Below are 23,908 nucleotides of genomic sequence, written 5' to 3' on the forward strand. Positions count from 1 at the left end.
ATGTTTCCAGAAATTAATATCAAGGTGAGGTATAAATGATGTTATTGCTTTGTTTTATGTAGCTTATTGGCTACAAATTCAATATTGGCTTTTTGCATTTTGTTTTAGTTCACAGTACTGTATCTGGAACCTCTCAGCACTCTTTCATCGCTAACTTTGTCATTGTACTGTAGTAATTATACAGACAGTAATGAAGTCTGAAAACATTTTCCAGCGGGATTCAGAATTAGATGTCAATGCATTGACAGAATTATCCCCATGGTTTCATGGTCCCACTGACATTCATATGGACTAGCCCACTTTAATCCCCATGATCTACAGCTTGGTGTGTTCAAGAATGGATCATTGGCTTCCTGGGGTCTACTGGGTTACTGCATTTATGCATTTATGCATTTATGCAGTATTGACTACAGCTGCATATTAACCACATTTGAGAATCATCGCTTGTTCTAAAAATATATTGTAAATTAATTAGGACGTTGGCCTTCATAGATTTTCTATATGCAGATGGTGTGTGTGAAGCACGTGTGCGTGCGTGTGCACACGTGTGAGTGCTGAAGCCAAGCAAAATAATGTGTGCCAATGTGTAGGTGTGTGCACGAGTGTGTTCATCTTCAGCTAGCGCATATTATATGACATCCTTTTCTCATCCAATCCCCACAGACAGGGAGGCCCGATGCCTACTCCCAGCAACACAAACTCCAACCTGACTGCACACGCCTTGGGTCCAGCCGGGCCTACCAGCAGCAGCAGGTAAACCTTCTCCCTGGTCCTCCAGTATACTGCTCTTGTCTGTGGGTGTGCTGTGGAATGCGATAACTGTGTCATGATCGGGTCGTGTGGGGGAGTACTATGACTAGTGTGAGCTGAACTGTGGGGGAATACTGTATGACGGAACAGCCGAGCCCACACCTCTGAAAAGAAGGAGCGGGTGGTTATCATCAGGTAGTCCCTGCTGATTGTGGATCCTGAGTTTTAAGATTAAAAGTCCTTTGCTTAATCCCAAAGGATTCAATGTTCATAATAACAGAGTGTGAAAACGCGCTGGCCGGGTACAGAGGTAACTGCCTTCAGTACCATGTTGCTATATATAGCTTTTTATGAATAATTCATCTGGCAGATACTGCAGTAAAGCCCTGGAGATTAAACAGTGCGTTCTATTAATAGAAACTCCCCTCTCAATTTGGCAGCGCTGTTTCAGTTCAAATCAATAAGGGCACGAGAGCCATACTACTGTAACAACAGCACAGCTTTGCCATTCAGTCAGAGGTGATGCCCGGGGATAACCTAGCCTTTTGGGCAGCTTTTGAGAGGATGTGTTACATAGAGTAAAGAGAAAGACTAGCAGCCTATAAACAAGAGAGAGTGAAAAAAAAATAATTGAGAGGGAGACTCGAAGTTTGGATGAAGAGAAAACTTCTGTCGAAAGCAGACCTCCAAGGCTGTTGTCCCTGCTTCACTCTCGCCCTTGCAGGTAACTCTACGCTCTGTGTGGGGGGCACCACAGGCTACTTGCTGGCTCATTACTGAATCAGCAGGAAAACTAGAAACACCCACTGCCTCAAACCTCGTTATGTAATAACGCCTGTATTATCTCTATAGATTTAACCTAGATTACCCTCTAAATGTGGGTCCTTCTCTCTCTGCCTCTCTCTCTCTCTCTCTCTCTCTCTCTCTCTCTCTCTCTCTCTCTCTCTCTCTCTCTCTCTCTCTCTCTCTCTCTCTCTCTCTCTCTCTCTCTTTCTCTTTTTCTGGCTGTAGAACTGTGGCACGGGCAAAGGCACCCTGCCCAAGCTGGATACTAAGCCCTTGGTTGTGAACAATGCCAAGTACCATCACCAGTCCGAAAGCATCCTGCCCCACATTACAAGCAAGGGCCTGCAGAACACCTGTGATGTGCAGCTTTCAGGAACCAGGCACCAGGAAAGCTTCCAGGTGAGTCCTTGTTTCAATTTGGCTAATCTCTTGGTATTATGTACTTAGAGCCTAGTATATTGAATCAATGCAACATTCCACTGAGAAATTATAACAGTGTCAATATTAGTGTTAGATTGTTACCATGCAAACCTCTGCAACTAGTTAATTTCCTGTATGTTTTGTAATTGACAGGATGAGAGATCACGGAGCTCCACAGTGGAGAGTCTGCCAGAGTCCATCAACAGGAAGAACAATCAGGAACAGGAGAGACATATTGAGGGACACAATCTGCCCATGTCTCCTGCAGGTGTGCGTGGGCTAATGGTAGGACTAGGTCTGGGTAGGAGTTGGAGAGTAGGGAAGCGTTGGTGGAAGGTGCTGGTGTTGGCGATTAATATTGGCAATTCTAAATGAGAAAGAGTTTTCTGTCCCTTGGATCTTATTTCATCAGGAAGAAACAAATGCAAACTGGGATTTGCTGACAGGAATTTCCTTTCCCTCCTATACAGAGGTCCTGAAGGCGTTCAAAGATCGCATGACTGTGCATGAGCAGGAGGAGATCATGGACTATTCCGAGGTCTGGTACCTGGGCCTGGACGCCAAGAAGATGGAGGGCTCCCCCAGCCTGCCCCACAACTCTGGCTACGACGATGAGAGCGGAGGATATCTGAAGGTAACATAAAAATGGTCACAAAGATGGCAGTAAAGAAACTTTAGTGCCATCTAGAGTTTCACTTTATGCAGTATTGCTTTACAGTAAATTATGCCCTTTTTTCTGCAGGTCGCACATGACCACATAGGCTTCCGGTTTGAGGTGCTGGAGGTCATCGGGAAAGGATCCTTCGGACAGGTCCTGAAGTGCCTGGATCACAAGACTAATGAACTTGTCGCCATCAAGGTCATTCGCAACAAGAAAAGGTGACTAACGCCACTAGCTAGCTAGCATATCGTAGCACAGCTGGGTTGTCAAATACCAACCTTTCACTAATAACATGATATAACACTATGACACATGTTATAACACTGTGTCTCTGTTGTGATTGACTGCAGGTTCCACCACCAGGCCATGGTGGAGTTGAAGATCCTGGATGTGTTGAGAAGGAAGGACAGAGACAATCAACACAACGTCATTCACATGAAGGAGCACTTCTACTTCCGCAACCATCTCTGCATCTCCTTCGAGCTCCAGGGGTAGGATTGACGGACAAAGCCACTGTAGGGCCAAAGATTAGATCATATTCAGAAATACAATAATACCTTTTTGTTATTTGTTGATTTAGTTCAGGAGAGAATACTTCTGCTGTATTTCATCAACAGGAGGTAAACATGTAGTATGAAGATTATTTGGCATCTAAATCTAAAGGATGTTTATTTGTCTTTGACCGTGCAGAGTGAACCTGTACGAACTCATCAAGAAGAACAACTTCCAGGGCTTCAGCCAGATCCTGGTGCGCCGCTTCGCCTACTCCCTCCTCAAGTGCCTGCAGATGCTGCACAAAGAGAAGATCATCCACTGTGACCTAAAACCAGTATGACCCCTAGCCATGACCTTTAACCCCAAACAACCTTAACATTACATAATGAAAATTGAAGCGTATTTGCACACATATTCCTTGTTGGTTGAGTTTAATGGTGCAAATAGGAGATGTAGAGAATGTGCTCATACTTGGGTGTTTATTTTCCAGGAAAACATTCTCCTGTCACACAAAGGCCAAGGCAACATCAAGGTCATTGACTTTGGCTCCAGCTGCTACGAGCAGCAGAGAGGTGAGTGTCTTAGTTTGTAGGTTTCCTAATGTAAGGTTAGATCAAGTAGGCAAACAGGGGGCACAAACTCATAAACTCATTATAGCATCACAGTATCACATTATAGCATACCTAATTCCTGACTCTCCTCCTCCACAGTTTACACCTACATCCAGAGCCGCTTCTACCGCTCCCCAGAGGTGCTCCTGGGCCATCCCTACAGCATGGCCATCGACATGTGGAGCTTTGGCTGCATCCTGGCTGAGCTCTACACTGGCTTCCCCCTCTTCCCGGGGGAAAGTGAGGTGGAGCAGATTGCCTGCATCATGGAGGTACCTACCTAGTACCTTTGTTAATGCTCTCGTTGTTAATGGCTCTGTCAACATTGTGGTTTGGCTAGCAACAATATATTACTCACTGTGTGTTTTTGCCTGATTTGTTCTCAGGTGCTGGGAATGCCTCCAAATGATTTCTTATCAACAGCGACCAGGAAAAGGCAATTTTTTGGTAAGCGTTTTTGATCTAGTGCAGTCACATGGTTTTCTCGTTGACTGTTCGATTGAAATTCTGTTTAACTGGATACAGCCCTTAGCCGTGGTATATTGACCAAATACTACAAACCCCCGAGGTACCTTATTGCTATTATAAACTGGTTACCAACATAAATAGAACAGTAAACAAGTGTGTTTACGTCACACCCGTGATATATTGTCTGATATACACACGGCTGAAATGCTGTTTCAACCAATCAGCATCCAGGACCCAAACTACCCAGTTTACAATTCTTAGTAAGAGATCTTCTTGTTGATTAATCACTGGTTGTGATTGTGCAGATTCCAAGGGCAACCCCAGGAACATCACCAACAGCAAGGGGAGAAAGAGACGGCTGAACTCCAAGGATCTGGCCAGTGTCCTGAAGACCAACGATCCTCTCTTTCTGGACTTCATCAAACGCTGTCTCACGTATGTACTGTACACCTGTCAATAACACAGCCATAGAATCACCCAATCTCAAATATAACTAATACTATAGAATCATGTTAAACTGTCAGGTGAAGCAAGCTCTCTTTCGCATTATTATTTATTTAGTTTATTTACCCTTTACTCATCCAGGTGAGGCCCATTGAGATTGAGATCTATTTTACAAGGAAGCCCAGTGTGTGGTTTTCCCTCTGGTTCTCTCTGGGAGAATCACATTTGCATACTCCTCGCGTCCTTCTCAAAACCCAATGGAGGAGAAGGTCAGAGGTGAGGCACTTCTGACTTTCTCGTCCAATGGGTTTTGAGAAGGAGAGAGGACGCGAGGAGTATGCAATTGAGATTCCCCCTCTGACTGACTCTCTGCTCTCTTCTCTCTGTCAGGTTGGACCCTAAGAAGCGCATGACGCCCAATGAGGCCATGCAACATGAGTGGATCCAGGAGTCCCGCTCCAACAAGTTTCGGCCCAAGACACGCACCGTGAGAAGACCCAGCGAGAGCCTCAGCACCGTAGAGAACAACAACAACAAGATAGAGCAGCATATTCCCCACAAACCAGCCCTCATCAACAGGATAGGTAAAAGGAGCAGTCATCTACCATCCTACCACCATGCCCTCTCATATGTATGTGTATACACTTTGAGAGTGGCAGATTGACACAAAGACTAAATTGACTCAACATCTCTATGATTGACATGAAGTAACAGGCTTCTTACTTTCCCATCTCTGAATCAGTTGACAAGGCATTCTCCAGCCCGTTCTCCAACGCCACAGACAGGCCCAAGAGAGAGCACTGTGTGAAGCTGGCATCTGCCGAGCGCTTGCGTCCGATCGGGGCTTCGGCAGAGGGTCAGATGGGCGAGGGCAGGACCAAGAGCACCAGGGCTAGCAAGCAGGAGGTACCCAGGGAGAGATCAGTCCACATCGTCATCAGGCCCCCACTGGAACACACTGCAGACGCAGACAGGGACAGTCTGGAGCACCAGCAGGGCCTGTCCCCCATCACATGAAGGCCCCAGGAACAGAGGGCTTGGGGCTGGGAGGGGGTTGAGGGGAGGGGGGATGCATAGGTCACATCAGGGTTAATATCATCAGAGGTCACACATAAGACACATATTAATAACATTAAAAGGGGGTCATGGTTGTAGTATATCCTGTTTTGTAGATGTAGTGGATCATCAATTTCTTATATATGTGCTGCACTATAGAATGTATTTCCTAGTCCAATGGTATGTTTAGCGCTTGGACTGTCTAGCAGCAGGAGAGGTCTTTGGAACACAGAGGTAGTGGTGAGTCTTTGGGTAGTTAAATGATCTGTGTATCAGCAAATGTTGGTCTTCTCTGGCATTGCAGTAGTCACAGATGGGCTTACTGCGTCTAGAATGTGGCCACATTCACTTGTCATAAGTTTGGAATGTAGCACAGGTCACTTGCATTAGTTTAGAATGGCTGGGAGATGCTGTGAGGTGGGATCCCTTAGCTTAGAACCCAGATGGATGGCCAGATTGGCCTGTTTTCCATTCTCGGTCTAGGCAGGTTAGGCCAAGCCACGTTTACTGTCATTTCGCCAGAGGTTTAAAGGTCTTTGAGTAGTCTAATTCCCTGCATGTTTTCTACTGGCATTGAAGTTTTGGCTTTGACAACACAGATGTCTCACCCGAAATATACGCAGGTTAAGCCCTGCCACCTGTTTGCACTGAAATACGGATGGCACGCCCAAGGAGTTGCCCATGCCATGGATGTGATGCTTAAGGCTCTTAGCAGCACAAAGCATCTCCCATGCACAGAGATGGTGGTGATAGTGGAAAACCGAAAAGCACTAGTGTGCACGAGCTCACCTCGAGATTACTCAGAGTTTACCATGTTTATGGAGTTTGACTTTGACTCAGTGATTTGTGGTTGTTGACCAAAGTATTATTGGTAGTGTTGCATTACTAGTTTATTATGAAGATTCATATAACCCTAGGTGTTACTGAATAAAATTACAATCACTTGTAAGTCAGTGAAAGGGCTGTCGAACTGACAACAACTGTTAGCTCCAGAACAGGGCCCTCAAGTGGTCAATGAAAAGGAATGTTATTTTCCTGACCTGAAATGCGTAGCTTGGACTGAGATTGGATGGTTTTATAGTCTTCATAAGTCATTGTCATATACAAAGTGTCCCAATATCTACAAAACAGTAATATTCTGACCAGTGATCCTCACCACTTGTTATTCAAATGTGCCTTTCAGCATCAGAAGTGACCTCCATCTGACCCACAATGCATCATCTGTTTTTTACCCCTCCTCACACAAACTTCATTTTTAGAAAGCTCTTAATTCCTTGTCAAAGCAGTTTAATCTATTTTCATTAACTTCTCTTACCTTGACAAAAGGACAATTTGCTACAATGTTGAGTTTTCTTCAATAAAACCTGGGCCAAATGAAGGAGTGTAGCTTTTTTTTGTTCTCTGTAAGCTTCTTTTTAAGGAAACTGGTACTGATGCTTTTCATGTGCTCCAGTTAGAGAAAGTAATTTTAAAACAGTGTTTATATTTGTAACATGATCGGAAATGGAATAGATTTCCTTTTTAACAGTACTGTCACGATTGTTGAGAGACGGGTCAGACCAAGGTGCAGCGTAGTATGCGAACATGTTTATTAAACCAAATAAACATGAAACAAAACAAGAAACAATGTGACGTCCTCAGGCTAAAAACATACAAGCCTAACACGGAACAAGATCCCACAACCATAGTAGGCAACTGGGCTACCTAAGTATGATCCCCAATCAGAGACAACGAGCGACAGCTATGATTGGGAATCACACCCGGCCAAACATAGAAACACAACTCTAGATCCTAACCATAGAAAACATAGATTCACACACCCTGACTCCACAAACAAGAGTTCCATACGTCAGGGCGTGACAAGTACATAATTTAAATTACATTTTGTTATGATTAAGCTATTGGTTTATGGTGTGACCTGTATATTAAATATTTGTGGTAATATGTCTCAAGCACTGTATGTATACATAACCAGGTCACATTGGCAATGTCTCAATGAAATATATATTTTTTACCATGTTTCGATTGTTTACTTTTCATTGCTCACTGAACATTGTTATTTAAGAGAGCCCCACAGACAATAGATGGTGCCCTTAATGATGATATTGTGTGATGTACAGAATTACTGTTTTGCTATCTTTCTCTAAGTCAGTATAATACCATGCCAGGACATTGTTGATTTTATTGTACGGTCCTACAACAAAAAGGAAGTGTGTGCATTCATTTCAATGAAATTAATTTCACAATCTACCATTGTGGTCTATTTGGAAATAAGGGCATTCCACCTGATGAACTGTACATTTATACGAAAAAATGAATGAACATGTAATTGAATAAATGTGTGTTTTATATTCTGTCACGATCGTCTAACAGAGATGAGGACCAAGGCGCAGCGTTGCAGGCAAACATACTCTTTATTAGAGAAACGATCAAAAAACAACAAAACGATAACGTGACAGTTCACGGTCTAACACAACAGACTAGAAACAAGATCCCACAAACTCTGTGGGGAAACAGGCTGCTAAAGTATGGTTCTTAATCAGAGACAACAAGCAACAGCTGAATCAAGTTGCCTCTGATTGAGAACCACACTGGCCAACATAGACAAACAATACTAGAATGTGAAACCTAGAACAAAACACATATACTTTACACACCCTGGCTCAACATATTAGAGTCCCCAGAGCCAGGGCGTGACAGTACCCCCCCCTAAAGGCGCGGACTCCGACCGCGCCCACCAAATACCACAGGGGAGGGACCGGGTGGGCACTCCGCTTAGGCGGCGGATCCGGCTCCGGGCCTGATCCCCGCTCCCTCTCCAACCCCCCAAAGTACCCCTGGTCCGGTCTGGCCCCGCTGGCGTGAAGCATCTGACCGGTGCCGGACCAGCCACCAGTGGAACAGGCATGGGCCGTGCCGGACTGACGACGCACACCACTGGCTTGGTGTGGGGAGCAGGAGCGGGCCGAGCCGGCCTGACGAAACGCACCACTGACTTGGTGCGGGGAGCAGGAGCGGGCCGGACCGGGCTGACGAAGCGCACCACTGACTTGGTGCGGGGAGCAGGAACGGGCCGAGCCGGGCTGACGAAACGCACCACTGACTTGGTGCGGGGAGCAGGAGCGGGCCGGACCGGGCTGACGAAACGCACCACTGACTTGGTGCGGGGAGCAGGAACGGGCCGAGCCGGGCTGACGAAACGCACCACTGACTTGGTGCGAGTGGCAGGAACAGGCCGGACCGTACTGGGAACACACACCACTGGCCCTACGTGGGGATCAGGAACAGGCCAGACCGGACTGGCAACACACCCCAGTACCTCTCACCGTGCCTCTACACCTTCCATCCCCTCTTCGACCAGTGGCCCCCCTAACCTGGCGGCCTCCTCTGCCAACCCGCTGGGCTGCTCTATCGCGGCCTCCTGCTGCCCCGACGTCGTGAGCCCCCCCCCTAAAAAATTTCTGGGAGTCTCTCTTCCCCGTGGGCCAGGCCTCTATAGTTCTCGCCCAACTCTCGCTCTTCTGCTTCCAATTCCCGCCATTCAGCTCCTCATTCGGCTTGACCCAGTCAAAGCTCTTCCTCCACTGTTCCCAAGTCCACCCTCTCTGCTCCTCACTAGGCTGCTTGGTCCAGTTCTGGTGGGATCTTCTGTCACGATCGTCTAACAGAGATGAGGACCAAGGCGCAGCGTTGCAGGCAAACATACTCTTTATTAGAGAAACGATCAAAAAACAACAAAACGATAACGTGACAGTTCACGGTCTAACACAACAGACTAGAAACAAGATCCCACAAACTCTGTGGGGAAACAGGCTGCTAAAGTATGGTTCTCAATCAGAGACAACAAGCAACAGCTGAATCACGTTGCCTCTGATTGAGAACCACACTGGCCAACATAGACAAACAATACTAGAATGTGAAACCTAGAACAAAACACATATACTTTACACACCCTGGCTCAACATATTAGAGTCCCCAGAGCCAGGGCGTGACATATTCCTTTCCTCTGCCCATTTGATTGGACCTTCGATCATTTTGATGCTGTATAACACAAACATTCAGCTTAGGAGCTGATGAAACAATAGCAACCTACAGCATTACCATTCAGGTAGAGTGAGAGGTGAACATACGAGCCAGAGAAAGCAGAGAAGGTATGGTGGTCACAGAGTTAACAACGTATCATTGTTCCCTGCCTCTATCCATTATACATTCTGTGCTCAATCCCCATCTATCAGACAGGGTCAGTGGTTAATCGTGTGCATCCAGACCCTCATGAGGCTTGTTTTGAGCTCTGTGAGCAAGTTAGACACAGGGGAAATTGAGATATACTTTAATGCTCCGTTCAGCCTGGTCTCATAGACTAGACGTAACATATGATATGTTAGGTTTGGTATGGTTACATAAGACAGAAGGTTACTTACGGCAAAAACAAAAGGAGGGTGGTTGGTTGAGTGTATAACGTGAACGACTAGCAACCCAAAGGTTGTGTGTTTGAATCTCATCACGGACAACTTTAGTATTTTAGATTATTAGCAACTTTCCAACTACAGACTACTTTTTAGTTACTTTGCAACTACTTAGCATGTTAGCTAACCCTTCCCCTAACCTTAACCCCTTTAACTTAACTCCTAACCCTTTAACCTAACTCCTAACCCTGACCTTAAACCCTAACCCCAGCCTAGCTAACGTTAGCCACCACCTAATATTAGCGTTAGCCACCTAACCAATTGGAATTCGTAACATACAGTATCATATGTCTTGTAAATTCGTAACATATTGTAAGAATTGCAATTCGTAACATATCATACGAATTGTAATTCGTAACATTCTGTATCATGCTAATTGGATGATGGACAACCACAAATTAATACATACCATACGAAACGTAACATATCATTCTAAGTGGTGTGTCTCGGATCTACATACAGAATAATACGAAATGCTCTGAGACCAGGTTGCTCCGTTACCCCTTAAAGCAGGTGGTCAACCAGCTTTTTGGTTACTCTAGAATGGAGAAGAGCTACATATACTCTTTATTGTGGGCTTGAGTTTGAATTACAAGACAAAGTGCTAGTGACAGCCAAGACCATCACTTTCAGAAAGCCCCACCTTAGGCCTCCTGTAGCTCAGTTGGTAGAGCATGGCGCTTGTAACGCCAGGGTTGTGGGTTCGATTCCCACGGGGGTCAGTATGAAAAATGTGTGCACTCACTAACTGTAAGTTGCTCTGGATAAGAGCGTCTGCAAAATGTAGTATTGTGGCTTTTGGCCTTTATTCCTAGACCTCAACAATGACTTGAATGCCAAATGAACGGTTGGATCCATTAGGTGCATGTTTTTGACCTGTTCAGTTGTGCAAATATTTAAAAAAAGGGTTGGTGTTTCATTATACTTACATCTTTCAGGACAAAAGGCTATGAAGTTACAAGGTAAAGATTAATGGGCCAAAGGCAAATATAAGTGACGGTGTGCTTTTCCTCAGAAACTCATTTGAATATTAGGACAAGAAACTCACACCCACTGAGTGCCAGCCAGGAATGGTGCACCTCAAACTCCCCCCTTTCAGCGAGCCTGGATCTCAGTGGTAGAGTGAGAGAGGAAGGACGTCCTGTCTGTATCCCCAGGCTGAGCGCTCACACGCAGAGGGGCGATGAGGGTAGGTTGGGTCCGTGGGCTGGCCCCTTTGCTGGCCATGGCTGCTGGAATACTCTACATCACAACCATTAAGCAGGAGATTCATTCTCATGGGGAGAGACTGCAGAGGGCCCATCAGAATGACTCGGTCAGGGGCCAGGACATGCTCAAGAGGCTGGAGAAGATGGAGGCTCACATCGAGATGCTGGGTGAGTCTCAATCTCCTTCATTTAACTGTGACTTACCTGGAAGAGAAATGCCAGTAGCTCTGTCCACATACTGTACCTCGACTACAGTCTGCCACTGTTCTAGATGGTAGGGCAGATTTAGAGGGGAGGATTTTACGACAGTTACATCAGGGTAATTCTCCAAGGATGCAAACAGTGACTGAAGCTATCTAAATAAGTTAATGCTCTGTTGTTATCAAAAGGAGTGACTCCAGTGGCTCAACCAGTCATCTGTCTTTCATTGATTATGGCAGCCTTAAACAATCTGATTTATACAGTCATTACCAATGTGTGATGAACAGCTGTCATGTGTGTTCACAGTGAAGTCAATCAACAATGGGATCAGTCTGAAAGAGGGGCAGGCTGTGAAAGCTCCCGAGGTCAAGAAGGAGAGGAAGGTGGTGAAGAAGTTGTACCCCAACTCAGCTCTGTTTACAAGCTGGGGTGATGAGCTCTCAGAGGAGGAGCAGAAAGAGGCAGAGGGGCTGTTTCAGACGTATGGATACAACGCCTTCCTGAGTGACAGACTACCCCTGAACAGGGAAATCCCTGATACTCGCGATCCTAAGTAAATCATTTTCCTCATCTCTCCCCCACCTCTACACAATAAATGATGTATAACTCAAGACTTCTGAATTCTAACCACAGTCTGTTGCATCCGAGGTCATCCAAGGTCAATTCCATCTCCAGCATTGTGAATGCAATTTGACGAATGACATTGAAATTGACAATAACTTTAAGAGTGAAACAGCAGCTTTGGTGAAGTGAATGAATGATATGAGCAAGACCAAATGTTTTTGTTGTGCCTGTTACGTGTGCTAATCACCAGTATCCCCATGACCTGCCCACCATCAGCGTGGTGTTGATCTACTTGGACGAGGCCCTGTCCATCATCAAGAGAGCTGTCCGCAGCATCATAGACAAGACACCCCAACGCCTGCTCAAAGACATCATACTGGTGGATGACCACAGCTCCAATGGTCACCTAATTGGTCTCTTCTCGCCACTTAGAAACATTTGAAATTACATTTGTTAACATTTAGATTTAGCTTTCAACTTTTGTTGCATACCACTGATTTTCAAGTGTCTGCTTTCACAGAGGATCTAAAGGAGTAGATGGATGTCTACATCAGCTTCATCCATGAAGAGCGTCCGGGCCTGGTGAAGAGAGTGAGACACTCAGAGCAGCTCGGTCTCACACAGGCCCGCCTCTCAGGGTGGAGAGAAGCTGAAGGAGATGTGGTGGCCATCTTGGATGCCCACATAGAGGTCCATGTGGAATGGTAGTCTGAATGGTTTTTGTTATAAAATATCTCAGTGAGACTTTTTAAATCCCCCCCATGTGGTGTTTTCAGTCTGTGTTTGTGTGAACAGGGCTGAGCCTCTGTTAGCTCGGATAAAGGAGGACCGCACGTTGGTGTTGACACCGGTGTTTGACAAAGTCAATTTCGATGACTTGACAGTCACACGTCATGGGCCTGCTGCAGACGCCTTTGACTGGGCCCTGTGGTGTATGTACGTGTCCTTCAGACCTGAGTGGTACGCTTTGAAAGACGAGTCACAGCCAGGAAAGTGAGTTGTTCATGATTTCATCATAGGATGATAGTTCAGTTTCACAAGTCTGTTTGAATAGGCGATAAGGAAAGCACAGCATTGGGAGGAAAATCTCACCTAATATTTACACCTGGATTATTATTTTGCGTTATCTATACATTAAAATGAATGTCACTTCTCCCAGTGTAGAAATGACCATGATTTGTACTGTATGTTTGTCAGGAGCCCCTCCATTATGGGCATTCTAGTGGTTGATCGGCTGTTCTTTGGGGAAATTGGTGCTCTCAACGGTGGTATGAAGATCTATGGAGGTGAAAATGTTGAACTGGGCATCCGGGTAAGCCCGTCTGCTACAGTTGCTAAATGAATGTTTGAAATCAAAGCAGACTTGTGTTTGCAGAATTACTTTCTGTTCTTGATTCATTCAGTTTGAACAAACCAATCTACAGCCAACATCTAGACACTTCAGTCCATATCTAAAAATTCTTCCTTCTCTCTGTGTTTGGTTTTCCTAGGTGTGGCTGTGTGGGGGAAGTATCGAGGTCATACCTTGTTCTAAAATAGCCCACATCGAGAGGGCCCATAAACCCTATCTCCCCGACCTGAGCATTACAGTGAAGAGGAATGCTCTGAGAGTGGCTGAGGTCTGGATGGATGAATACAAACATAATGTTAACATTGCCTGGAACCTCCCACTGAAGGTACTGTACAGAACAAACCATTCAAAAAGTAGGTTTTGTTCAGCTTCTCCTATAGAATAACAATAATCGCTGTTATGCATGCTTTGTGTTTGAAGATAAGTAGATTAGACAGTAAATATTATAAAAACTGTTTATTACTCAATGCCATAATAAAGATCATAGGATCTATGTGAAATGATGGCGGTAAGCAAATATGGATAATTTGTGGATTGCTCATATGGCCTGTGTTTCTGATTTAGAGATCTTCCTCTTTCTCACCACAGGACCATGGCATAGACATTGGGGATGTTTCAGAGAGGAAGAAGTTGAGAAAGAGGCTGAACTGCAAGCCCTTCCAGTGGTATCTGGACAATGTGTATCCCATGTTAAACCCCCTGGGTGACTTGCTTGGTTATGGAGCTGTGAGTGATGCTAAAACACTTATCATTGTTCTGGAATTATTTCCTCACCAACTGTGTTTGGTGGCATGCATGGCATCCTTCTTTCAATAGGATGCAGGGTCATAAATCCAACTCATTATCAGGATAGGAATCTGCACTTTTATGACTGTTTAATCTCTGTCTATAAAATCAACAGCTGGTCAATGACCTGAAGACAGATCTCTGTATAGATCAAGGCCCAGTTCCAGGGAACACACCTATTTTATATGGATGCCATTATTTTGATCGACAGGTTTGTAGAATCATTGCTTAACATTTTAGAATTGAACTACACGTATAATATGGTTCATCCCATGGCAGACCTGGGATTCAACCCATAACACAATAATAAAATGTAAAGTACTGTCAATACCACAGACTCAGAAAAGCCTAAATATCTATACTCTCTGTCCAGAACTGTTATTATCGAGCCAGCGGGGAGATCTACATTGGAGGCATCAAGTCTCACAAGTACAACAGTAATCGCTGTCTGGTGGACACTGGTACTCGAACCCCAGGACTGTATGAGTGCAAGGTGGCCAAGCAGAAGAGATTCCACATGCTCTTGGACTTTCAACAGGTGAGTACTCCACATGAAATAGGGAAATAGATGCTTATAAACTGTTGAAAACAAGGGAGATGTCTTTGACTTTTTTTAGTTTTTGTATTGTGATGTAGCACTGTAGAATGTTTTCTGTGTTTTACAGGGAAAAGCCATCCAGAACAGACAGACAAAGAGATGTCTGGAGATTGCCCCAGGGGACGATACTTACTACCAGCTCATCATTCAGGAGTGCAGTGGGCAGCACTGGAAAATACAGAATCTGATAAAAGACTTCTGATGCACTGAGATAGTTAGGCCTACCAGAGACAATACAGCAGGACCCGTGCTTCATTTGTAAATCGGGAGGTCCCGGAACACATAGTGAGCGCGAGAGGAGAGGGAGGGGAATCCGGGGGGCTCTGAGGTACCGCAACACATTGAGAAAAAAAGTGTCAAACATAACGTGGCAGTGCAGCAGACAGAGTAAACAGCCAAGTAGCCTACTGTCTATGGTGGTGAAACGGACAGCACTCTCCAAGGTGCTGATTCATTCAAAGCATTTTAGACGTCACTGCAGTATGCCCACATACTTGAGTATAGCTGCAGGGTTTATACAAGTACTGTTAACATATAGACTAATATGTTATAAATTGTGTTCTTTAAGGTGAATGCACCAATTTGTAAGTCGCTCTGGATAAGAGCGTCTGCTAAATGACGTAAATGTAAATGTAAATGTTACACTGGTACAGTTATGCCCTATGAGAGATGTACAACTGCGCATGTGCGAAAATAAAGAAAGGGCATTTTCCCGCGTTCTGGTTGAAACACCAACGATGAACATGTGTGTTTATTCCTCCGTTAAGTAAGCCGGTATTCCTGTCCTGAAGATGACAGCACCAACAGGTTATGGGCCCTGGAGGGAACATGGAAGCCGATGGAATAGATTATGTTTCGACGGAGATGAAAAAAACTACGAGTTATGGGAGACGAAGTTTTTGGGGCACTTGCGTTTGCTAGGGCTAAAGGCCACCATATTGAGCGTGGATGAAGATGAGGAAGACGGAGAGAAAAATGAAGAAGCCTACGCCGAATTGATACAGGTTTTGGATGATAAAAGTCTTTCCCTGATAATGAGAGAAGCAGAAGATGATGGGAGAAAAGCGTTGAAGATATTGAGGGAAAATTATGCAGGTAAAGGGAAGCCACGTGTGATTAGCCTCTACACTGAGCTAACTTCTCTTCAGAAAGCTGCTGACGAAAGTGTTATGGATTATATCATTCGTGCTGAGATGGCTATTACAGCACTGAGGAATGCTGAAGAGACTTTAAGTGACGGGCTGTTGATTGCAATGATTCTGAAAGGTTTGCCCGAATCATGTAAGCCGTTTGCCATCCACATAACGCAGAGTGACGAGCCGACAACTTATGGCAAGTTCAAAACCAAGTTGAGGAGCTATGAAAGCACCGAGAAATTTAGCGCCATTTCCACTGACGACAACGTGATGAAGGCAAGTGTCAAAGTCGCGTCAATTCAAATCTGGTATTAGGAACAAAAGAGGTCAACACGACATCTAAGATATACTAGTTATTTTAATTAATGCAAAAACCTTCAATGGTAAATATGATGTTTCGTATATACGGGCTCTCTGAGATGTCTCGCAGGACACCCCAGACAACTAACAACATTGTTTCAGAAACAATACCCAAATACTCTGACAGAGAAAGTTTCCCACTTCTCTGCTGGCCAATTAGAGTAAAGACTTGAGCGTGGTTTAAACTTTCTCAGCCAATCCGTTGGTTCAGGGGTTGGTCTCATCTCCTCGGCGCCATTTGTTGCACACTTCAGTCAGGCACAAGATTATCATAACAACCTATCATAGTGAGAAGAGCCAGCTCCCTTAGACATCATTCCTACGTCCAAGGAAGGCTCACAGATCACAAAGAACCAGTATAGTCTAGAATTTGAAGGCAAATCCTTATCTCATTTTACCCCCTAAAACAGCTCTTCACATCAATCACAGCCTTGCCAGGTGTCACAACCTACATTAGCCCAGTCAAGAATGCATTCTTTCTAAGTTAGTCATCCCATCAATTTAGGAGAATAATAAATCCCCAATACAAGTAATATTAAAGTTAGCTGGCCAAGAGGAAGAGATAAAGGGACCGATATAACCTGCTTCAACTGTGGCCAGAAAGGGCACAAGGCCCGGGAATGTACCGTTACTGGAGAGCACAGAGAACGGAGACAGTGGTGTAGTTTTTGCAAGAGCTCCACTCATACTGACGCAAATTGCAGACGAAAAAGAAGAGACAATGTGAAACAAGCAACAGATGCTGAAGGCCACACATTTGCATTCAGAATAAGTGACTGTCAGGTTCGTGGACTGAAACAAAAAGGGCTGATGGTTGATACGGGAGCAACGTCACATATAGTCACGGACATCGGGAAGTTTAAGGAGTTTGACGAGACTTTCAAACCGGAAAAACATTCCGTGGAGCTGGCTGACGGAACAAGAACGAATGGTGTCGCGGAGAGGTGCAGCGGAGGTTTACCTGAGAGACAACACGGGTCGTCGGGTGAAAACAACGCTGACTAAGGCGCTGTACGTGCCGTCGTTTCCACAGGACATTTTCTCTGTTAAAGCAGCGACAGCCAACGGAGCTTCAGTCAACTTTCGACAGGGGTGTAACAAGCTCATCCACAAGAACGGTACCACTTTTGACATCGAGGAGTACGATAGACTTTACTATCTTAACACTGTAAGTGATGAAAATGATGATGGATGTCATGGGTGCTATGATATTCACACATGGCACAAAATTCTTGGCCACTGTAATTTTGAGGATGTGTCAAAGTTAGAAAATGTGGCAGAGGGAATGAAAATCACAGGTAAGATTGACAAATCTACCCTCAACTATGAAATCTGCACACAGGGAAAATTTGTTCAGACAGAAACAGAGAGCCTGATGAAAAGGCAAAAGCAGCTCTTGAGCTTGTGCACACTGATTTGGCTGGCCCTATTGAGCCAGAGGCGAAAGATGGGTTCAGATATACTCTAGCATTTACGGATGATTATTCAGGAGCAGTTTTTGTGTATTTCCTAAAAGCAAAAAGTGATACTGTAAAAGCTACTGAGAAGTTTATTGCTGATGTGGCCCCTTATGGAAAAATAAAGTGTGTCAGGTCAGATAATGGCACAGAGTACACAGCCAAAGAGTTCAAGTCACTGCTCAGTAAGAATGCCATAAGACATGAAACTTCAGCCCCTTACTCACCCCATCAAAAATGGGACCGTTGAGAGAAATTGGAGAACACTGTTTGAAATGGCAAGATGCATGCTACCTGACAGCAACCTACCAAAGAAATTGTGGACATATGCTGTAATGACTGCTGCAGTAATTCGTAATAGGTGTTACAATAAGCGTGTAGGACAGACTCCACACTACATGTTTACTGGGAGAAAGCCTGATCTTTCAAAGATGAAAGAATTTGGATCTGTTTGCTATGCATACAGACAGAACAAGAAAAAGTTGGACTCAAGATGTGAAAAGGGTATTTTTGTCGGGTATGATAAAAATAGTCCAGCATACCTAGTCTACTACCCAGACACTGGAAAAGTTCTTAAAAACAGATTAGTCAAGTTCGTTACAAAAGGTGTAGTCGAACACCAAACTCAGACAGATTTGGAAATGAGTGATGATCTTCATGGGGAGAGATTTCAATCTCCCATGCCAAAAGCCAAGATGGCAGATCAAAATTCCGAAGAGACACAAGATGTGCAAATCGAGACTTCAGATAGTCAGAGTCCACGCTATCCAGACAGAGAGAGGAAGAAGCCCCAGTACTTAAAAGACTATGAGTGTAAAGTGAAGTGTGATGACCAGATACCACCTAGTGTTGACTACTGCTACAGAGTAATGTGCAATGCACCACAAACCTTCAAAGAAGCAATGATTTCACCAAAATCAGAGATTTGGGCTACTGCTATGAAGGAGGAGATGGATTCCCTTAGGGGAAATGATACATTCACATTGACCACACTGCCAGAGGGTAAAAATGCAGTGGGGAGCAGGTGGGTCTATGCGGTCAAAAACAATTCAGATGAGACTGAGACATACAAGGCAAGATATGTTGCAAAGGGGTATAGTCAAGTGGCAGGAATAGACTATAAGGATACTTTTTCTCCAACTGCAAATATGACATCAGTACGTTGTTTGATGCAGCTAGCAGCTCAGTATGACTTAGAGTTACATCAGATGGATGTCAAAACAGCATATCTACATGCTCCTATTGACTGTGAAGTGTACATGGAGCAACCAGAGGGTTTTGAAGTCAGGTCAGATACAGGTGAGCAACTAGTCTGCAAACTGAACAAGTCACTGTACGGCCTGAAACAGTCAGGAAGGAACTGGAACAAAATGTTGCATGATCACCTTAGTGAAAATGGTTTTACACAGAACCCAGCTGATCACTGTGTTTATAACAAACAAACTGCAACAGAAAGGATCATATTGATAATTTGGGTCGATGATCTAATTATCGCTGCTAGTGATAGTGACTCACTCACAAGTGTAAAAGAAATGTTAAGTGAAAAATGTAAGATGAAAGATCTTGGGAGGCTTGGACATTTCCTAGGCATTGATTTTACACAAAGTGAAGGGAAAATAAAGATGAGCCAAACAAGGTAGATAACCAAGATACTGGAAAGGTTTGGTATGTCAGACTGTAAAACAAGGTCAACACCATGTGAACAAAAACAAAACTTTGATGGTGATGGTGAACCTATTGATTCAAAAAGGTATCGTGAAGTGATAGGCAACTTGATATATGTGATGACATGTACAAGACCGGATATCAGTTGGATTGTCAGCAAGCTGTCACAATACCTATCAGAACCAAAAGAGCAACACTGGATAACAGCTAAACATGTGTTGAGGTACTTGAAGGGGACAATGAATCAGGATTTGTGTTACAAAAAGGGGGTGGAAAAACTCAACCTCGTAGCATATAGTGATGCTGATTGGGCAGCAGATCAAAGTGACAGACGAAGCATAACAGGGTATTGTTTTAGTTTAACTAAATGTGGACCTGTTATTTCATGGAGGTCTAAGAAGCAGCCAACAGTAGCTTTATCTACATGTGAAGCAGAGTACATGGCACTGGCTGCTACTACACAAGAAAGTTTGTACCTTGTACAGTTATTGGGCCAGATGGATAGTGAGTGCCAATATGCACCAGTAACAATCTTTGAAGATAACCAAGGTGCAATTGCTCTGTCAAAGAACCCAGTATGTCGTCAGAGATGTAAACATGTTGACATCAGATATCATTTCATTCGATCTGCACTCAGTGATGGCAAAATAAGTATTGAATATTGTCCAACGGCAGACATGGTTGCAGATGTTTTGACTAAACCTGTAACGAAGTTCAAAAATGAAAAATTATTGGGTTATATGTTTGGAATGTAAACTGACATTTGTGAGATGTATAACTGTAAGCTAAATGTGTTGATAGTTAGGTTGAATACGACTTGTACAGTATAAGAGCAAGTGGGGGTGTTAACATATAGACTAATATGTTATAAATTGTGTTCTTACACTGGTACAGTTATGCCCTAAGAGAGATGTACAACTGCGCATGTGCGAAAATAAAGAAAGGGCATTTTCCCGCGTTCTGGTTGAAACACCAACGATGAACATGTGTGTTTATTCCTCCGTTAAGTAAGCCGGTATTCCTGTACTGAAGATGACAGCACCAACAAGTACGAATTTCTTATAGCCTATTTTTCTAGACATCAATGTACAGCAACATTTTTAGACGACCCTGCGGAACACCCGCCATATGCTTATGCACACATACTCAGCTGTGGGGCTTACAAGACCCGAATTTCATATAATTTTCAAGACATCAATGTAGCAGTAGAACAAATATCACTATATCGGAATATATCTTCAAATAAAATAAATCAATGTAGGCTACAGCAGAACACACATATGAGAATATACAGGCCTTCTGCCTATGTGATAATATGAAGCACATGCTCAGATTACCTTCACAGTACCAAACAAGTTTGTAAAGAACCTCCCACAATGACTCTCCCCATGTCAAGTCCATTTAACTCCAGAGAGTCAGTTTCTTGCTCAAAGCCATGAGGCGGCCTGTGGCTGTGGCATTAAGCCTCCTAAGGCTGTTCTGTAGTGTCTATTTTTTTCATTTTGAGTGTTAACTATAACCTGAGTGTCCTCTTTAGCCTTGTCTAAAAGGCTTGCTACCACCAAATGCGCCTTGGTTCGGGCATGTTCAAAAACCTTTTTTCTGAGGGTTCTTTGTTGTTGTTTTTTTACGTCTGAGGCATAGGATGTTAATTTACTGCACCCACTCTTTTGCTAGTTTAATCCCTCCAGTCGTTTCTAGACCCAAGCTCCCTACCTTTTTGCATGTGGTACAGCCCAACTTTTAATTCTGCATGACAAGCCAGGGGTTACACGTTTGCTTGTTCTTGAACTGCAAATTGCACCTGCTCCGACCACCTCGTCGGTGGATGTACTGCCCCCTCCCCCCCAGCTCCCTGTCTCCCTTTCCGGCTGAGTCTGACTTGCTAGTAGGCCTACTAGTTAGTGGAGGTACCGGTGGTGATGCTGAACTGGCGGGATTAGCAGCGCTGCTAGCTAAGGCATCGCCATCAGGAACAGTTTGCCCCTCACTCCTCTCCTCCGGCACTGACAGTTTTCTGGCTCGTTCTGTGTTCGATTCACCATCTTTCTCTTGATTTTTGGACTTGACAAATGTAATCAAACTCGATTGCCTTTTCTTATCCATTTTTTATTTGGCTTTCCCACGTTTCAAATTCAGTAGCGAGACGACAAGCCTAGGCTACGTAACGTGATTACGTAGGGACCTCTTCACTAGCTGACCACAGCTACCAAGACCTGTGTCAAGATCAGTTACTTACCCCACCGGCCCACCCCTAACCTCTATGTACAAATAAGAGATCAGGTCTGGAATCAGTGGGGCAGGATAGGATGATTAAACAGAAGGATCACCGTGCTTTTACATGATGGTCTTTCTGGGGGGCGGGAGAAATAACGATGAGGAAACTTGATTTAACGCTGATTGCTTTTATTACAATGTCTACAGTGCGAACAATGAAACAATTAATAAATCATGCCGTGAGAGGTACCAGATCCGGGCAAATAGATGCCGGAATAAACAAAGTCAAATCTGAGAGGTGCCGTATCCCTTTCCGGCTCAAATTAACCACTGAGCAGGACTACAGGAGTTATGCTGCGATCATAAGCAAGTGGGAAGGTGGTATTTCCCACATATGACTGGTAAAAATCCACTTGAATGCCCCTCCAACTGGTCATTACCAGTGGGAAACTTGTCTCTCATCCCTGAGCTCTGACTTCTCCCACATGCTGACCTCATCTACTTAGGAAATTACCTTCATAACAACATGATAGCTGTACTTATAGTTTATGGTTGACGCAGCTTGTTGTCCATTAGCCTGTCGGCTTTTCTGAACAAGTTCATACCACCCTGCATCCCACTGCTGGCTTGCATCTGAAGCTAAGCAGGGTTGGTCCCAGGATGGGAGACTAGATGCTGCTGGAAGTGGCGTTGGAGGGCCATTAGGAGACACTGTTTCCTCTGGCCTAAAAAAATATCCTAAAGTGATAGGGGACATTGCCTTGTATAGGGTGCCGTCTTTCGGGTGGGATGTTAAACGGGTGTCCTGACTCTCTGTGGTCACTAAAGATCCCATAACACTTATCGTAGGGGTGTTAACCCTGGTGTCCTGGCTAAATTCCCACTCTGACCATCATGGCTATCTAATCATCCCCAATTGGCTCATTCCTCTCCCCTGTAACTATTCCCCAGGTCGTTTCTGTAAATGAGAATGGGTTCTCAGTCAACTTACCTAGTAAAATTAAACAAAGCATGTGAATGCATCCAACTGGTATTTATGACTTCACAGCTGGTAATTACCCACTTCTTTATGAACACAGCATTATCACAATGCTTTGGAAAGCCAATCGGTAGTCAGCAGTGAGATGACTGTGTGATCTTAGTGAGCTGTTGATTGGTGACAGATGTACTATTTCTTCACAGAATGTTGCATGCTATTGAGCTGTGTTTTCCTTGGTCCTGAATGTAAATGCAAAGAAATAATAAATATGATTCCTGTATTTACGCTCATTTGTGGTTTGTTATTGATTCACTGTAGATTTTCACCAAAGAGGGTCATAGAATTTTTGTCTGCATTGAGCTGAGTTGACAACAGTGTGGTTTTGAAGAATTCCCATCCTCGACTGCTCACGGACTTCTCTATGAGAACTCTACAGAGATGAACGCATCCCATGCATGGCCAGCCCTCTCTCTTAGAGCTGCGGTGGCAGTGAGCTATATACTGTATATAGAGATATTTTTGCTGTGGTTACATAGAACTACTGTACTGTATTTCTCAAACACATGTTTTTTACTACTACAAATTAGGTACAGTATATCGTAACTTCTTATCCAAACTTATATCAAATTATTATACCCATTTTTACAACTTATTATGCACCCCTCAGATTCAAATTATTTTCTGCTCTTTGTTCCTAAAATTGCCCATATTGTCCCATTAAATTACTTAACTTTACATTACTTTTACGAAATACTTATTCTAACTGCGGACTTGCCTGTAATAATTTAGTCATTTCCTGTTTCTCTCTTCAATTTTAAATGACGCTCCAATTTACTTTTAAAAGTGACTGTTTTTTCCCCCGATAACGGTCTACTAAGCTGGACATTCATTACTACTGTTAGTTCATGCAATTATTAGTAATTAAACACTTAAATAAAATCCCCATCCTGATCTGTATTAAAATGTAGTTCCTATTTGTCGTTTTGGTGCTATTATTCAATATGTTACATTGCATTGGCTCTATCTGCTGGTCGTTTTGAGTAATTTCCCATGTCTAATTCTCTCCTCATTTTAATGATGTTTTACCACATCAAAAAGGTCCGTAATCTATTTCTTTAATTCGCTCTCTTTACCAAGGTATTCAAATGATGATACAACACATCAGAGGTCCATAACCTATTTCTCTCTTTACCAAAGTGTTCAAATGATGCTACAACACATCTATTTAC

General features: G+C 43.9%; 1 protein-coding gene and 1 pseudogene across 2 annotated transcripts; both read left to right on the forward strand.

Moving 5' to 3' along the window:
* LOC311129710 (dual specificity tyrosine-phosphorylation-regulated kinase 4-like) lies at positions 1 to 5,652 on the forward strand (the record flags this gene model as incomplete). The annotated part of the gene is made up of 14 exons (XM_084162118.1): positions 1 to 24; positions 664 to 753; positions 1,762 to 1,935; positions 2,110 to 2,224; positions 2,427 to 2,590; positions 2,699 to 2,835; positions 2,968 to 3,108; positions 3,308 to 3,446; positions 3,603 to 3,684; positions 3,823 to 3,995; positions 4,110 to 4,170; positions 4,497 to 4,626; positions 5,026 to 5,219; positions 5,378 to 5,652. The coding sequence occupies 14 exons, from the start codon at positions 1 to 3 to the stop codon at positions 5,650 to 5,652; spliced, it is 1,899 nt and encodes a 632-aa protein (XP_084018244.1).
* Positions 5,653 to 11,340: 5,688 nt separating this feature from the next.
* Positions 11,341 to 15,067, forward strand: LOC311128871 (putative polypeptide N-acetylgalactosaminyltransferase 8; annotated as a pseudogene). Its single transcript has 11 exons — positions 11,341 to 11,533; positions 11,873 to 12,119; positions 12,365 to 12,531; positions 12,651 to 12,834; positions 12,926 to 13,123; positions 13,328 to 13,442; positions 13,621 to 13,806; positions 14,070 to 14,207; positions 14,383 to 14,478; positions 14,641 to 14,805; positions 14,933 to 15,067. The product of its transcript is annotated as a putative polypeptide N-acetylgalactosaminyltransferase 8 (transcript).
* The last annotated feature ends 8,841 nt before the right edge of the window (positions 15,068 to 23,908 follow it).

Source organism: Coregonus lavaretus (genome assembly GCF_964263955.1).
Source record: "Coregonus lavaretus genome assembly, chromosome: 5".
Taxonomy (NCBI): Eukaryota; Metazoa; Chordata; class Actinopteri; order Salmoniformes; family Salmonidae; genus Coregonus; species Coregonus lavaretus.